The sequence below is a fragment of the Chaetodon trifascialis genome, chromosome 10 (assembly GCF_039877785.1).
Source record: "Chaetodon trifascialis isolate fChaTrf1 chromosome 10, fChaTrf1.hap1, whole genome shotgun sequence".
Taxonomy (NCBI): Eukaryota; Metazoa; Chordata; class Actinopteri; order Chaetodontiformes; family Chaetodontidae; genus Chaetodon; species Chaetodon trifascialis.
Window position 1 is genome coordinate 20,233,126 of NC_092065.1, and position 18,853 is coordinate 20,251,978.

General features: G+C 42.3%; 1 protein-coding gene across 1 annotated transcript in view; it reads right to left on the reverse strand.

The window, feature by feature from the left end:
• cmip (c-Maf inducing protein) overlaps positions 1 to 18,853 on the reverse strand; it is a 43,226-nt gene that overhangs the window by 20,562 nt on the left and 3,811 nt on the right. Inside the window, exon 2 of the mRNA XM_070971684.1 lies at positions 2,307 to 2,432. Within this exon, the coding sequence (XP_070827785.1) occupies positions 2,307 to 2,432 (126 nt within the window). The remainder of the gene's footprint in view (positions 1 to 2,306; positions 2,433 to 18,853) is intronic.

Consider the following 18,853-nt stretch of genomic DNA (forward strand, 5'->3'; position numbering starts at 1 on the left):
TTGTTAACAGTAAAATAATTGATCGCAAGCAAACCAAGGAGTAATGGCTGTAAGGTCGGACGAGTCAAGGTCTGCTCAGAGGAAGAAATGGTTCATGTTATAGACGGGCTAGAAGGAACAGTGCGTTCAGGACTGTATGTATCCTACTGTTTTCAATGAGATAACAGAGAGGAGATTAATTTCTACTACGAAGGAGTTTTTGGACAATATTCTTACAAGAGATACCAGCCTCTATTCCACCATTTGAGAGAGAAATCTGCTCTGATGAGGTGCTATTTGAAGACGCTTTTGTCACCAAATTGTCCAAAGCAACCTGATGACAATAACCCACCATTAAAACATTCGTAATAAGGCTACAGCTGACTCTAGATGTTAGTTCATAAAGCATTCTGCTACAAAAACATGTGGCATTCACTATTACTTGGTTAAATATAAAATCCAAATAATGGTGAGTGACTTAAATTATAACAAGTGATGCAGCAATTCAGAATCCATGTCGATGAGCTGGCCTGCATTCATCAAACTTACACCTACAGGAAAAATACAATCACAATGAGTCAAGCAGAGCAGAAGTCAGACTCCCTCAGTGATCATATTCTTCTCTAGTATTTTACTCACTCCGCGTCATACAACATGCAGCTGCAAAGACTGTGCGAATGAGCGATTGGTTGCCATAGCCCAAACCAGTATGTTGGTAGATGGGGATTTCAGTGTCCACTGTGTTGGGAAGTTTTTAAATTGACTTAATATCTTGATCTGTAAAGCTTTACCATCCTCAGCTTCAATGACGTTGAAATAATGTTCTATGTTCTGGAAAACTACACCAGGTCTTCCAGTTTTCCACAGCTTGTGAAGGAACCCTGACTGATCTTGGCTTGTGGCAGAGCTTTTCCTTGAGAGCAAACTGAATCGGCCTTGGCCGTGGTCCAAGCAGCTGGTAGGAAGCATAAGCAAACACAGCTGATGACGTGGGTATACAGTGTTGACCCCCAACACCCATAATGGTTTGAATCGTGTATTAGAGGTAGCTGGGCAAATAAGTAACAATACCAACTGTGCTCACCCATCGGCTCTGGTTAACGCGGATATGAAGTGTTCGGCAGGTACATGGTGTCAGGTCTCCACTACACATTCCAGTATTGTACTGGGTCTAAAACATGACAGGCCTCAAACTTTACACATTTTTTCATCATAATAGTATCATGGAAAATAGTATCAGCCAAATTCACCACAAATATACAACTAAAAATACATACCCACAGGGAGCAATCAGGACCCAAGTTCCCACTACACTGATGACTTTAATCTCAGTCTGATCAATTATCACAGGCCACTGGCCAATAGTCCCTGATCAGATCGCTTTGTCCTCACATATTCAATCTGTTTATACAAGTAGGTTTAGACGTTTCTGTGATACATGGCAGTAGATACAATGACCTTTCCAAAGTTTATAGTTTGATGAACTGGTGACCCTGCGCTAATTCCAGAATACACTGCTGCTGCTGCCGTCACAGTGTGATGAGAAACATTCTATTAATTAATAACCTTAAAAGTGCATAAAGGCCACCTGTGACTCAGGAGGTCAGTGGTTTGCGTCAACGTGTCCAAGTGTTTTTGGGAAAGATACTGGATCCATAACTGCTCCCGAGAGCTGCGACATCGGTGTGTGAACAAGGAGCAGAAAAATGGAGAAAAGGCAGAATCGCAGGTCCTCGAATGGCCACTTGAGGCTCAGTCCAAAAGCAAGTCAATCCCCATAGACCTCCATATTAAAATGTCCAACTTTACAGCAGAAGTAAGCATGTTTGCAGCAGTCGCTGTCACTCAAAGTGGCCATGTCGATAATTATGCATAACTTTAAGACAGAATATAATTTAAACATGTGAGTATGAGGGAGAAGGTAGACAATATCTCCAGAAGTCAGCAACTCACAACAAAACAATCTAAATGGATAAACAGCACAACAGGTAAGAGGAAAAAAATTACTATTGATTATTGGACCTGTCCCTTCAAGTAAGTAAAGGCTTTTTATTTTTCTACAATGGCATCTTTATTTTTGTGCAGTCTAGGACTGGATGAATATAACCATTATATTTTAATATCCTTCCCCTTTTGGTACCCTAAAAACTCAGTTTGCTTGGTTAGATACCAAAATATATTCCTTTGCTGGTTATATGGTCCAAACTTCTTTCTATAAAACCAAGTCTACAAGAATGTGAAAGTACTTCACAGCTATGTTTTATTGTTATTAATCGCAACTTGTATTAACAGCTGACTGGAGCTTATTCTTAAGATGACGGCATTACCTGCAGCAGGACAGTGCCACCAGGGAAGCTGAGCTGAACACAGTACTTCGGAGCATTGTCCCAAGAGAGGAGCTGCAGGTCCTCTATGGAGCTGTAGGACAATGACGTCTCCATGTAACCGGTGGGCTGGAGAGGAGAGAGAGAGAGAGAGGATATTAGCCTGCTGCTGTCTAACATTTACAGTACACACTGTATATTTTAAGAGAGGAGTAAAAGGCATTTATTTTTACTGACAGTCAGCTGGAAAGACAAAAAGAAACATATCCTGAGCTAACCTGCCCTCAGTAAACACAAGGCCAAACAAAACCTCCAAATACCTCCAGAATGGCAGAACACTGGTACACAGAACACAGAGAAGTCTTTATCGACTGTGGTGACATCCGATGTAGTCCCAAGTGAATAGTCACAGAAGGCAGGAAAAAAGTGGAAAATCAATTTGGCAAAAGCCATTAATCACACAAATAAACAAACATCACCTAGAAATGCATTGTTCATGTAGCTTTAAGTCAACACACGCAGAAAACCTCGTACGGTGTGATGCAGAGCTCTGATCCCAGTCTCGCCATTGTGCGAGCTGGAAGCAGATGCAACTGAGTAACAGGCCACAACCTGTTTGCTAGTCTCGAAATGATTACAGAAATGCTGACAAATTACCACAAGTTTCCGGACCCAGGAACAGAGGAGTCTTTAGAGAGAGAGCGGGGGAGAAAAAAAAGAATCTAAACAGATAAAAATAACGAGGCCGAGCAAAAGCCACAAGGAAACCAAGCTTGTATATCTTTGAACCCCCAGGAGAAGTCTGAAGAGAAATGTTTAATGCCACAGTGTGTCTATAATAAGACATGTGTCTGTCAGTAACGCAGAAATGGCAGTAAATGAATCACCAGTTGATTTCCCAGACATTAGCGTCACTGCGTGACTTAGTACCACTTATTGTTGATGGGAGACTAACTGTATATCCACACAAATGGGCCCTGCAGACGTCATCTGCCGTGGCTTTTTTTTTTTTTCCCTGCGGCCATTTTCATTTCGAAAAACTTTGAGATAGTCCCTCGGAGAGTGCTGAGCATGCTCCGGTTGATGTTTTCTCTCTGACTTTTTATAGAACAGAAAAGTAAACTCTCTCAACAGCTGAGTGAGTGTAGAGCGTTTCAGCTGGATGTGCCCATCAAACACTGACACAGTAATGCAGTCACACTGGTAGGCGTTGAATTCTTCGTAACAACAACAAAAAAAAAAGTATTTCGGAAAATGTTTGAAAGCGGCTGACATACTTGCGCTCCATTCAGTGTCATCGGTGGATAAACGCGGGTTTTAAAGTGTACTTTGCTGATCCGAGGGCGACACCCAAGCAACAGACAAAGAAAACAGCAGAGACAACAGAAGAAATGTAAACAAGTCCATTTCCAATCAGTGGACCTGAGACAGCTCATCTGAAACAGAGTATGTACAGTCCAGTTGTGTTTTGACCTTATGGGAGTTGCATTGAGGCGCACCAGGTTTGCATCAGGTAAAAATAAAGAGTTTAAAAAAGTGAATAAAGTGCTGTTGACCTGAGCGTTGAAGTGGCTGATTCAGAGTAAAACTACAGGACATAGCAGAGCTGACTGGCCTCTGTCTCATTTAGCTTTTTGGGTGTCACTGTTTTTAAAAGCCCTGCACATCCTTAATGCTCATGTTTGTACTCTTAAATCCGGTATGACACGTTTGCTTTTAAAGGAATGGTGTACAGATAATTTGGGGAAATATGCTTATTCTTTTTCTTGAGAGTTGGATGAGATGTTGATTAGCTTAGCATACAGACTGGAAAACAGCTAGTCTGGCTCTGTCAAGGTTCAAATGCGCCTACCTGTCCCTCTAAAGCTAACTAATAAGCACGTGTCTGATTTGTTTAATCCGTACACAAACAGAAATGTAAAGAAGACAGGTTGTGGTTGTGTTGTGTTACTTCTGTAACTATTTCTGTGTTACGAGCGAGACCTGACGATGCATACAGGACTGTGCACTTTGTCCCCTGTCACTTAGACTGAAATCACTTTGATCTATTACAGCAAACAAAAACCATCGTATTAGACATATGGCCACGTCAGTAGAAACAAACAAAAACAGAAATCTATACTGAGAATGTCTGAGAAGCTTTCTTGGACATTTTGCAAGCAATTTTCAGACAGTCCCTAACTGAAGCTCATCATTCCCTCTCTGGTCCAGTTGATGTTCCTCAGAGGTGACACAGGATTAACTAAGCTCAATGTCTGAATATTGAACCTAACCATCCGCTGCGTCCACAGTGATCACTGGATGACTTCAGATACAGAGGAAAAAGCCTGAATCTAATGATTATGAGACAAGGTCTGAAGTTATGAGGACTTTCTTCCTTACATGATTTCAAATCAGATTTATGAATGTTTATCCTCAGTGGACATTGAAGATAGCGGCATCTGCTGAGTCCTGCAGTGTGTATATCATGTGTGAGTGTGTGTTCTGTTATGACAAAAAGGGGTGTGCGTTTGAGGCCAAAAAAAGGCAAACAGAGGTCAATATTTACTGATATTCAAAATTTTACCATTTATTCCAATATTGAATTCTTGTCAGATTGATATTAATAACAGTCTAGAATAAAGAAAATAATTAATAAATTCATGATTTGTACTAAAGGAACCAGTTTAGCAGTCTATTGCTCACATGATCCAAAAGTAAAGATACAGCATCCCTCACATCAGAGCGAGACATCCAAATAACAAATCACAATAACATGAATAAAAGAGTCCTGTCCAGCTTTAGTCAGTGTCTCAGTAAGCAGGCCTCCACTGCCTCCCGTCTTCTTCTTCTGCTGCTGCCGCCAGACAGATAAACAGCCTGTCTCTGGCCTCCTCCAGCACACACACAAACACACACACACAGAGTCACGGCTCCGCTCAACACAAACACATCTGAGTAGTTACATGGGAGCAGCAGCAGTGAACGCCTGCTCTCGCCCTGCATCCCTCTGCAGAGGAGTCGAGCAGACAGGTGGTTCTCTGTATTTGCATCCATCTTACTCTCTATAGAGCAAACAGCCAGCCCCCCCCACCCCCCCACCCCCCCACCCCCCCCTCTGCTGATGAACAAACACGCTACTCCTTTATTTACATCGCCCTCCATGGCCGATAGAGCGAGTTGGCTCTTCTGTTTCACCCCCCTCCACACTCGCACACATACACAAAAACACACACACACACACACACACACACACGCACACACGCACACACACACACACACACACACACACACACACACACACACACACACACACACACACACACACACACACACACACACACACACAAAATCCCTGTTGTGAAGCTGCACCCATACAGGATTTTCATTACAGACGACATCCATGGCAAATATTGGTTCTGGCCGAGATGTCTCATTTCCTTGGAAGAGTAAACGTCAGCCCCTGTCTCTGTCTATCTGTTTGTCCGTCTGCGCGTTCGCTGCCAAATAGTGTTTTTGAAGGAGTTTTTGCTCGACTTGGACGCACACGCCACACTAACAAGACGAGCTGCGAAATAAAGAGCGGAATATGAAATTGTGTGCTGAAGGAGGAGATAAATGGTGTTTTTGAATAGGCAGAGGCAGAGCAGAATGGAGACAAACAGAAGGGGCTTCAATTTTCTGATAACCAGCCGAGGTTACCATAGATACTCCATCCTGCACAAGAGCACGCAGTGATTGGCTGCCTGCCTCTGCCTTCCTCTCTCTCTCTCTCTCATCCTCTACAACTCTCTTTCTTTCTTTCTTTCTTTCTTTCTTTCTTTCTTTCTTTCTTTCTTTCTTTCTTTCTTTCTTTCTTTCTGCTCAACTCTGTTTTCCTCCTCCCAGCCCTATCTTTTTTCTCATTCTGTCTCTTTCTGTTCTGCTTTTCATGGTGGAGGAGGGTTGGAGGAGGCTACAGCTCCTCTTGTCTCCTCTCCTCACTGCTGTGTTGCCATAGAAACAAGGCAATGGAGATGTATGTTATGTTTTTGTTGTTTTTTTTTTTTTTGTTTCCAGAAGCAGACATGGAGCAATGATGGAAGGAAATGAGAAAGAAAGGAGAGAAAGGAAAGAAAGAAAGTCTGATCTGTGCACTGTATTTTCAAAAATGATTTTTTTTTTTTACCTCCAAAATATCAACTTTTATAGACTTGAGATGATTCAGGGTTTCACCCTTCAGCTGATGTGAAAACACAAAATTTATATTTCAACCATCACATCCACCTAAATGATCAGATCTGTCTGTTTCTATGATTTAAACCATTCACGGCAATTGTGTTTGCTATCTCATAACACTGCACACTATTTCAAGCGTGAAGGTGTTTAAAGGTGTATTTTCCGACCTTCTGGGCAGCCATTGGCTTCCACTCATTTCATTACAGAACATCGGTGGCTTGAGACTTCCTTCTGATGAGAAACAGTGACTGTGACTGACAGTGAACCGTGTCTGCATGATGTTTTCACTGCTACAGTTACGTATTAAGTAAACGCTACTTTCAGCTTGTCAAAGTTCTGTTTTAGTTAACTGTAAGTTTCACACTAACAGTATGTCACAAGTCTACATATCTATCATTAGTTAATGATGGACTAATCACTCATTTCTAAATGTGTATGAATGTTCTGATGTGATTAGTTTATCGATGTCTAAAGGCCCGATAATGACAGATGGTTATCATGTCATCATCTGGTTGGTGATGAAAATTCTGACAAAAAAATACCATGCGATGATAATAATAACTAACTAATAAATAAATAAATAACAATTTCAAAAAACAAACCAACATGATGGCCTAAATAAAGGCAGTTTGAGCTGACTTTCATACCTTACAGATATGAATGGAACAAATATGAATGGAGCGAAATCATTTCAAATTGTAAAGCCTCTCGCACACAACACTGAGTGCACAGCACTGCAGTCCTTTGAATACTGCTGAACATAATGCTGAAAAGTTAATGGATAAGACAAACAGAAGTCTGCCAACAAAGCCCACGATAAAACCAACAATGAATTAATCCCACTAACAAGAATCTGTGTGTGTTTCCAAAGCCTGATATATCTTCTTCCTACCACGAACAGACACACTGTAGTTCATTCTGACTGAATCTCACATTCACTGTCCTGCTGCTAGAAATACTGAACACGATCCTCAAACAAATGCTAATAACTCTCAGGTGTGCTGGGACTTTGGAAGACCAGAAATGTCAGCACGTGTAAACGCTGAGTCACTGCCTATCAGCTCCCTGATATGTTCACTGAGCACTGCGGGGCAGGGAAAAACTTTCTAATTGCGCCTTTGATGACTCAAAGCCGGAAACACATCAAGAGCCAGCGAGACAGGAAGACAGAGAACGAAGAAAGAGAAAGTGATGTACGGCGGCGGAGGAAGGCCGAGGAGCAAAACAGCTGACTGAATCGGTCTGAGCTGCAGAGGAAGCGGCGAGTTTGAAGGAGACACCTATCAGGTGTTTAGCTCCTCTGACTGGGTCAGTGCAATGAAAAGGTCAAGAGACTATTTTAAAGGTCAGTCCACTACATACAATCTGTACCTGGAACAATAGACACAGCAGTGTTAACAATATTGAGACTCCACTGTGTAACAAGGTGTAGTGTTTCTTCTTTCTTCCATCCCTCTTTTTCTCCTACACCCTTTATTGTCTTCGCCAGCCGTGGAGGCGGAGTCTGTGCGTGTCATCATGGCAAAATGTGGTCCTAGAGACACCTTTTGGAGCGGGAACTACCGCAGAAGCGGTTTTGAGCACTTTTCCTGGTGTTTACACGTCTGTCTGAGGACAGATTTTTGTTGACGCGACCCGTAGCGTGCCAAAACGAAGGCCTTGTTTGACGACGTGTGTGGTTCGAGCAAGCATGTGTGTTTTTCCACCTCGTGCATTTTATCTTCATTACAACAGTTCTGATCAGTCAGGAATAGGCGTGGATTTTTCTGACCGATGACTAGTGAGTACTCGTGGGTCAGAACGTCAACATGTTGAGCGTCACAGCTGGTGTGATCCAATCACAAGACTGTCTCTAGTTTCTTCTTTCTTTCTTTCTTTCTTTCTTTCTTTCTTTCTTTCTTTCTTTCTTTCTTTCTTTCTTTTGACCTTCCTCTTTCCTTCCCTCTTAACTCCTTAACATTCTTGTCTCATCCTCATCTTTATCTCACATCTCCCATCTTTTCCTGCTCCTCCCCTCTCTCTCTCTCTCCCTTCCTTCACACTGTCCTCTCTTCCTTCTCATCTTTCCTTCCCTTACTCATCTTCCTTAACTCCTGCACTCATTTCCTTCCTCTCCCTCCATCCCCTCACCCTCCTCTTCTCCTTCTGTCTCCCCCATGGTCCCTCTGTCCCTTCTCCCTTCGAACCCTTACTCCACATCACTTACTAATCTCCTTTTCTGCCACTCCTCTGTTCCTCCTCTCTTCCCTCATCCTCCCATCTTTTTCTTTTCCTCCATTTCTTTTGACCTGTCTTTTCTTTTACTTCTAAACTTCTCCTCCCTCTCTCCCTATTTCCTCTTTTTGTCTCACGTTCATGTTGCTCAGTTTTTGTTGCTTATTCTAATCATAAAAATCACTAATCATATTAAAAAAATAAGAAATCTGCTTGTGATAAAACTGCAGAGTCACCAAATACAGCACACCGGTATGTAACCATATCTACCAAAACAAAACATTATGGACACTGGATGAAGTTTGGTTTATGAGAAACCTCTGTGGTCTTTTGCAGCCACTGTTTGTTTGCATCACACTGAGTGACAACCACAACCCCCCTGAAGACACAGAGAGAGAGTGGATAAGAGGGCCTTTGGGGGCACATTTCTTCCTGTTCCTTTCATCGAGCAAGCATTATCATTTGACATCCTGTGCTCGATCAGTTTCATATTTACCAGCAATCAGACAACAGAAGTCCTCAGCACAAAAGGACATTCATCGGTGACCCAGATTTGGGTGACCGAGGTGATGTGATGGCTCAAAGACCTTCGCTGTGGCCAACAGATTGATCACACGCTAACATAAACATGTCAGATGCTCCGCTCAGGGACTAAGTCGCACCACGGGACCGCTGGACTCATGTGTGACATCACCGGCTGTTACAGAGTCACTTCCCTGAACGATAAGCTGCTCTACTTCTCCATTTGCGAAGGAACAACCAAATTGCTGCTCGTAAACTTGGAGGACAAAAACACACTGCTGACCCGCGGCACATCGTCAACAAGTCACGCAGGCCTTTGCAGAGCAGAGGATAGAGAGCGTTTCCGTTGAATTAGCTGTTTGGCGACGGCGCTCTGTGGTTTGACGCTGCTGCTTTCTGTGAAAACACAGGAACATCAAGACAAAGAATAAAGTGTTGACTCGCTCAGATCAAGAAATTAGTGACAGCTTCTACAGATTAAGACCTGTTATGTTATGAAGAAGTAAGGCAGCATGAGAGTGTGTGTCACGTGTAGTCAACAGTCGTCTATTGGACTGAAATCTGCTTTTTTTACTTCTAAAATGCAGGAATTTGTTGTGTTTTGATGCTCTGTCTCATTTTCAGGGCCGGATTAACTCACCAGAGGGCCGCAGGGTAAAATTTCAATGTGGGGCTCATTGAATTGGGTTAAAAGCAATTTATTACACAAAATGTACCGTAGAAATTCGGACATAATGCTGATCTACAAAACAGGTGAAAAACCAGGATGCATGCAATGGTTTCAAGCTGTTTTACTGACTAACATATTTCTGTCTTAAGGCCTTTACACACCGGGGACGTGACGAATAAACAACACGAAATACTCACCCACGAATATTTCACATTAAAACTGTTCAGACCAGCAGCGATGAGACTTCGCGACAGCTGCAACAATTGTTCAATAAGAGGTTTGAATAGATCCTTGACGAACGCTGACTGTGATGCATATCAAACAGGGGAACTATCGGCTACATCGTGCATTTATTGTTCCTCTAGATTGCAACATATACATATATACATATACTTCTTGCCTCAGCGCTCCCCTGGTGAGCTTTTTGCTTTATCAAATGCACTCAGTATAGAATGTAAAACATTCGCTTACGTTAGCCAAACCTGTTTTGAACCTGTTGCTTTGCTACCAACTCTACCACATCCGAAAATAAACTACATAAGCTACTTCATACGAGCCAATGAGAAACACACACAACCCACAGGTCGTTACGAGTTGTAATACGACATCTGTTCTGCACAACGTGATTGGTTGATGTTTTCATCTGCGGTGCGAAAGCTTAGAAAAATTGACAGCACACACAAAAAAAACATTAACTTATATTAAAAAGAAGCTGGTTGTTTCAGTAGGATAAAATCGTTTTCTTTGCTGTCTTTACTGAGAGGAAGTGGAACGAATACATGCTTTCAAAAGCCTGATGAGCTGACTATTAAAGGCCTGTGATTTAAAAATAAAGAATTCTTAGAATGTGGACAAAGAAGCTAAAACATCACATCAGCATGTACTAGACAACTCACCACAACACCAAAACAGCAGCAACTACCAGACCAAAGAGTCACCGCTGCAGCAGCCACAACAATAAACAAAAAATCGCATCAACAAGAAAACATGAGTCCAGCGACAACAAAACCAACAATACAATAATAACGGGTGTAGCAGCAAAATCGGTTCCTGGAAGCTCAGCCCACCACTTACACAGCAAAAGGGAGCAGAAGAGCTGGAAAGTAGCTCCACACTTAGATCCAAATATAACACGAGCCCAAACAAAACTGTAAATCAGCTTGAGAAGAACCTCGCATGTGCGGTTCTGATTATCAAGGAATGTTAGCGTGGGGAAGAAAAGCCTACAAAACGCACTGCTGTGAGCTGTGGTTATTATTCCCCGTGGTGCAGGTCAACGTTCAGGATTGTGACACATGGCAGACATGTGCACAAACACATCAGAAAGTGTATCAGTGAGGAGAACACGCCTCAATGTCTTTCTACTGTTCACTTATTTCAATAAAAATCTCTGGAGGGAGCGAACAGTTTACCGCAGAGCTCCAGTCCTTAAAACATAAAACTGTATGTGTAGCTTTAATATTCCACACGCAGACAGCTAATCTGCACCTCTACCACTGGATAGATGTGTGACAACTGAGGCTTAAACAGGCGTTCTGCATTGGTCTGCTTGTGAACGTCACTTCATTCATGCAGACTAATGATGCAACTTTGCATTTTAACAGTTCAGTCTTAAGTTTGACTGGAAAGCCCAGATGAATACTTTAATGCATAGAATGCATCCTACTGTCATTTTAAGAGTGTGGCTTACAGAAAGAGACACTTTAAGTAAGTCTTTTTTTTTTTTTTTTTAAATTAAAGCCCGATTTAGCCAAAGTGACATTTAGAGGGAGGCTGTTCAAAGTTAGGCCACGGTTTCACATCTCATTGTGGTCTGGCAAGGCCACAGATGAACAAGCTTCAGACGTCATTTGAAGAAGGCTGGACAATACATAAATGACAGTTCTGTTTTTCAATCAGACAACAACATGAACGCTTTCCAACACTGGATTAAACATACTTTCCAATTCCCAAGCAGAAAAAAAGCTTGTTGAAGCTCCAAACTAAAGTCACTCTCTGAACACATCTGAAGCCATGCAGCTGGAGCAGTATTAATAATGCTGGTACTGTTTAGTTATCAGGCCTTTATTTGAAACTAATATAAGAAAACCTTTTGACTTAAAATGCCAAATTTCCTTGTATATTTTAAGATATACTTTTTAAAGTTTTAGTAAAACATTTCCTTGTTTCCTGGTCTGCTTTTGTTCTAATTTGCTGTTCATGCAAAATCTTCATTCATCAGCTGACTATAAATTTAGATAAAATGTACCATACACAGAACTACTAGTACAATAATGTAATCATGTCACACTCACCACACTTGCTGGAGTTTTTCTTTACTCACTAATTATTTGGAGTCAGGTCTACTTCGCAGTTTTTCCCAGAGCTGAAACTGCGTTGATATTTAACATGAAAAGCCTACAGACTTTTGATTTAACACATCAGCAGGAAGTGTGTGGTGAAGAAATGGAATAATTATTTTAAATAGTTGTTAAAAGCGTCTGGTTTCAGAGTCCCATCAGCATCTAAACGCCTCTGTGTCTGATACGTTGAGCTGAACCTTTGAACTGTGAACAGGGTCACTGCTAATGACAAATATGGAAGCCTCCACCAGAAGTAATGACAGGCTGTTTTAAACGGTAGCAAATGAGAAGAGACGTGTTGACTTCATGTGTTAGTTTTAATGTGTCGCATATGAGGAACTGTGGGTTCTCAGAATCTAGCCCTGGTTCCCACAGGATGCCACATGCTGAATATCATTTGACCTCTTCCTGACTGTCTTTCACCCCGTCACTCTCATTAATTCACTCCTTTCTCTATTTCTTTTTAAATTGGCCCTTATCCACATCCTTATCACACAAAATCTTTCTGCCTTTGACGACAGCCTCTTGGGTTATATGGTCATCTCTGGAATCACAAGAAAACCAAATTCAAGACTTGACCTCTGACCCCTGTCTGATTGCCAAATGCTTGTTTCATGGTCTTTATCAGTGTTTGTCTGTATATGGACAATCAACATTGCAAGATTTAGCTTATTCTGAGCTTTCTTTCGCTTCCAAGAGTTAAGATGAGAAGACCTATACCACTTTCACATTAGTCCGTTAAACATTCAGCTAAAGCCAGGAGACAGTTAGCTTAGCTTAGCATAAAAACTGGAGGAAGGGGGAAAATACACCTCTTAGCATCGCTACAGCTCAGTGATTAACGGTTTTATTTCATCCGCACAAAAAGCATATCAAGTTGTGGCTTTATGGTTAGTTACATGCCGGCCAAGAAACAGTTCAGCACATAACTCTCCGCAAAACCACAACTTGTCATTTTTTTTCTTCTCAGATTTTGTACAGTTTAAACAAAAGAGATTTAACATGTTAATTGGCGAGGACAGAGCTGGACGCCAGGCACGCCATTATCCCCGAGTGCAGAGTCAACACGCAGCCGCCGCGAGCATTATAGTAACATTAGCAGACACACAGCATCTGATAGCACACTACATATAATATGCAAAGAGGAGGTCCAAATATAACACGTCATTTGTCCCAGTGTGTGAAGCAGCTGTGCAAAAATCAATAAATCATGCAAAGTAGAAGGCAAAGTGCCGCCGTGTGACATCAATGAAACTTCGAATGCAAAGGTGGTTATGCAAAATGTAAATTAGAAGTAAGGTGTGAAGACTTGCACACACCAGAGATTAAGTTTTACAGCAGCCAGCTGTAGAGGAGTGCTCTGTTACTTCCCGCCGCCCTTGCTGAATATGTCTTTTTTCATTGTGGTTAAAAACAACCCACAGTTTCCCTGAAAGACATGACTAAAAACAGTCCCAAATAGAGAATGACCGCTCCAGGGCTGCAGTCTCCATTCCCTGTCTACAGTTTGCTCCTCGCATACTCTCTTGTTTGGTTTGTCTGTTTTCTTTCACCTTATCCATCACTCATAGACACACATAACAAGGCAGAATTAGAGGAACCAGTCCAATTCCAATCCGTCCTTAGGATCATAAATCAATACGGCAAAGAGCGCTATCATTCCCGACTGTAACTCAAATCTTTGCCTAATGGCTGCAATGTTCAAACAAAACTGGGAGGATCCAGTATTTGAATATGAACATGTACTGCAGCGATGTGTGTGTGTGTGTGTGTGTGTGTGTGTGTGTGTGTGTGTGTGTGTGTGTGTGTGTGTGTGTGTGAGACAGAGAGAGAGAGAGAGATATCATAGGCTGCAGTTGCTGCTTGTCGTTTCTCTTCCCTTTATTTGCATTAAAACAATACTACCAAAAAGGTCTAGCACCAGTTATCTTGTGCTGCTTCTGCTTTGAGGAGCAGCATGATGTGGTGTGTGATCAGCTGATCTGGATCTATACTTTACCCACAACTTCCCCTGGTTTCTGTCCTGTCCTGCTCCACCGTGTCCGTCCACACATTGCAGATTCCACGGAGGGAACTCTCGTTTAAGTTTAAAGGACAGTCCACCTTACATTTGATTTCGCAACTATGCGAATACAATCAAGCTTGCCCTTTAGCACCTGTGCATCAAAACAAAGGACTTATCAGATCAGTAAAGATATCGTGAGGACAGATTATGGGGGATTATTATCTACCTTTGTACAGCCTGTAAGCAATTAAATTCTTCTGTTTCCAAGGTTTAAAGCCACTTTAGAGATGGCTAAGATTAGGATTAGGGCCATGCTTGGGGTTGAGGCCAATTTAAAGAGAACCATGTTGGATGGTGTGTTATCCATCCACATCAGGAAGCTGAGTTGTGAATACTGTTTTCACAGACGTGGGGGAGTTATGACAGCTGGGCTGTGACGCTACATGCTGATTCAGAAATGGCAGGCTCTCATTAGCACTGAGTACTTAAAGTGAGACTGTCTGCAAAAGAAGGGGCACAGTCTTCCTCCTACAAATGAAAAGTTACATCCATGAGCATTAAAGCACACCCTTCTTCAACTCAACACACTCTCAGACACTCTCCCACTCTCGGTCTGATGTGACCAGCAGGTTATGTTGGCTAATGTTAGCAGCATCTAGGTAGCTATTGCTCTGTGACTGACACTGACGCAGTCTCATTTTACATCACTTTTACATGCTCCGTTCCAATCAGGCAGTTTGGATGCTGCCACGACAGACATACGACAAAGTAATTCATTTCCCTCTGGTGTGTACCTAACATATCTTCTAGCTATTGTTGAAGACCACTATGATCTGTTTTAGCTCCACTTTGTTTAAAGTTTCTTGACAGAGTGGAGTGGAGATAAAGACAACTTTGTGTCTTCTCCTGTGGGAAAAAAAGTGCTTTTGGTTGTTGCATTCATTTGTTGTAAAACTGAAACTTCTTCACTTCCCACACAACGCACATGATGTGGGCATCATCGTGGGCACCTTCATAGATTTGGTGGGTGTTGCCAGCATGTGCAGTGAGCTTCACTTTACAATGACTTGGAACCTGAGTCCGTATGTGTAACAGGGCGTAAGAGTTCTGTGTTACAACAGTTGCTATTTAGTCAAAGTTTAACATGTTCATCCTAATACCCAATGAATACTACACCCTTTTTCACCTGGGCGGACACGGACACCAACATGATTCATATATGTTTCAGTACCTAAGGTGCACTGGGATTAACGAGACAATGAATCAGAATTTGTGAGATCGACAGCACAACACTGTCGCGTGTAAAGACAATAAATTTGTACATAATGATATATGGGGTTTGGATCTAAAACAGGGCACAAAGCAGAAAAGCAGCAGAAACTGTTGACAATGATATCTTTTGAAATTTTGTTGGTGCTAAATGCATCTAAGAAGCAGTGTTGTAAGTTTCTTTCTTTATTCTACACGCTTAAGCCACCTACGAAGAAATGTCAAACCAAACCCAAGCAGAAGAAAAGACATTTCCCTGACTAGCTTAGCATCCACATCTAGCAGACAAAACAGGTGTTTTACACAGCCTGACAGGATTTCAATCATCCGTTATTTGATAAACATGGAAAGAGTAAGGAGCGCGCAAATGTGGCGCAAGCTATTGCTAACAAACAGAGGGGAGAGGAGATTCTCACATGCTGTCACGTACTCGTCTCTCGGCCCTGACGCACATTCACCCGTCAAAGACGACCACAGAGACATTTGACCCTAAACCAGCTGTTGGCCTGTGCATGGAGACAGCTGACCTGAGACTCAACGAGGGACTGAGAGGTCCACCTTTATCATCTACCATGCAGGACGCCGAAGAAGAGGACAGTGAGGAAGACATATTTCCACTTTGTACACACACGTCATTTTTTTTACCTCTGTTTTTGATTACTCTTTGCTAATTAAACACTGATCTTCAGTGAAAGCGAAAGTGACAATGAGGATCAAACTAATCAGACCTATAAAAAGCACCATCATTAAAATAGATTGGTAATGCGGCCTCTTACGCAATCACTGGACACTTACGATTCCATACGTGACCGAAACACAATAAAGTCTCCCTGATTGATTGAAAAGATCCTGACTCTCGCCTCGCTCCAAATAACGAGCCCCTCATGCTCGCAGTGCAACCAGATTCCTTTCATCTCAGGCCTTTTGTGAGCGAGGCGCAACACAGGAAGTGCTTGCTTGCACTAGCGCCCTTCTTACGCAAATGTGATGTAGGTTAGGTTTCTGACTACAGTTGAGGCAGGCAGGTCTGTCAAAGGAAAGAAAAGTGAGTCACAACTCTCTCCCGTTGCCCAATGAGATTTCTCTCTCTCTCATGCACACACATACACACACACCTATATCTTACATGCACATACAGAAAAACTCCATCCAATATTATGTTAATTCCTCCTAAATTGCTAAAAGTCGAAGAAATTAACAACCACATTTTATAGCGACAGCTTCTAAAACAAGACAAAATGATATAAGAGTCTGGAAAAAAAAAGGACTTTAACTTAATCCTGATTCATGTGATTTTTGTTAGTGAAACTAATGAAACTCCGTTGGCAGCCAGGCTCGCTTTCACAAAGCTCTTCTCTCACAATCATCTCAATTATTTGCTGTGCGTGGAGATGTTGTTGGAGACGCAGAGTCAACGCTCTTTGCCTCCTTGTTGGAAGTCGTCTCTCCGTAAGAGAGCAGAGCAAATGGGTCAGCATTGTTCTTCTGCCCACATAACCGCTCTGTTCGGCGTCGAGCACAACAAGTCCACTCAGGAAATGCACATTCATGCTTCGCCCTGAATAAAGCCCTCTTCCTCATATTTCAGCCTTTTACAGAGCGAAGAATATGTGACATCGTCGACAAGCCAACTCGCAGACACATGACCGCTGTATACAGGGTGTCGCCATCCACACACACGCACAGACACACAGGACTTTCTGGATAAGTCACCAACATGACTCGATTCCAAACAAAGGAATTGGCATTCGCATCATGATTTCTGCCACTGGGGTCTATACAGATTCAGTTTCCTGCAATACAAAGCATATTACGGTTCACTAAAGGACAGCTTATGATATATTACACCATTCTGAGTATGGTTCATATTTTGTACCATGTAAGAAAACATGCATCACTTGAGGCATTCAATTGCTGGCTTCAAGGTACATTGTTACCTTATGGGACAACAACATTTCCATTAGAGTGTGGGGGGTTTTACAGGATCATTTATGACGCCAGTCCCTGACAGCTCGGCTCTTTGAAGCAAGAACAATAAAGCGCCCACTGTAAGCAAGTGAGGTCCTGTGTAGCATGAGGCAACAAAAGTTCAGTTTCCAGAATGTTTTTTTTTTGTCAAACTACTGTTTCCAAGGTCAAGGATGAACTGTCATGCTCAGGCACACCGCAGTCACCAAACAACACTGCCAGTAAAGGACAAGGCCGAATGATCCAGGATTATGCTAACTGGCAGGTTAGCATTACTAATAATTATGCTAACATTTAACACTAGAGTTTCTAAAATTCGTGCTTTCTACACTATCTGTGCACAGCAACAACAGTGTAGCCGAGGCTAGGGAACGATCTTGGTTATGACAAATGCAGTAGAGTTAAGATATGGTTATGGGCTGACAACTACAGCACTTAGGGATCTTAATCAGGAGCTGCAGAATTGTCTAATACGTAATTCCTGGAGAATATTGCTCTGGACATGAAGCATAAACAAAACATGAAGCTGGAAGTGATGAGCTGTTGTGTTGGATTGCATCTGACTGTACCAGATAACGTGCTTGCTGAATGCATTGAGCAACTTTTTCTACTGACTGAACACAAAGGTGATCCAACATAGAAACAGAAAGCTTTCGCATCAGCTGCCTGTAACACTTGGTGTCTGGCGGGCATTACATACAAGTTTGGTTTGGAGTAAATACTGTAGAGGTGGTAGTTAGTGTGAAAAATAAGCTCCAATGATAGAAATTCCCAGAAAAAAAATATACCCTTTATTGTCTGAGTGACAAGAGATCCCTGGGAAGTGGCATTAGAAGAACGCCAGAGCATTTTTAAGGCCAACAAATGCAAGACACTTTCCACGAATTCTGACTCACAACATGTGGAAATATGTTTTGCCTAATTCCTGCTCCCACAGAGATGATTTCCTGGCTGTCGCTGAGGGCTGCTGTTGACTGGCCAAAGTTCGAAGGCTGCCCTTGTTTCCTGCTGCAACCACAATCAATAAAGACTCACTGATAGGCAGCGGAGCTCACAGCGCACACCACTTAAAACCACATCTAGGAAATGTAACCAGAGCGATACCAAAAGGCCCCAACAGCAAGCAGTTATGTCAGTGGAGGTTAAATGGCAACTGTGACTTCTTACAAATAAAATACAATAGATCCACACGTTCCGCACTCCCTGTCAAAATAGTGTTTGCTGAGGTGTTGGCACGGCTCTTGCTATCGCTCAACCAGGAGTCAAACTTGGGCTGTAACACACGAGTAAAACAAATGAGATATGAAATGGCAGAGCGGGCAGTAATTGTCGAAAGCCTCATCCTTGCCAGATGTGACTCGGC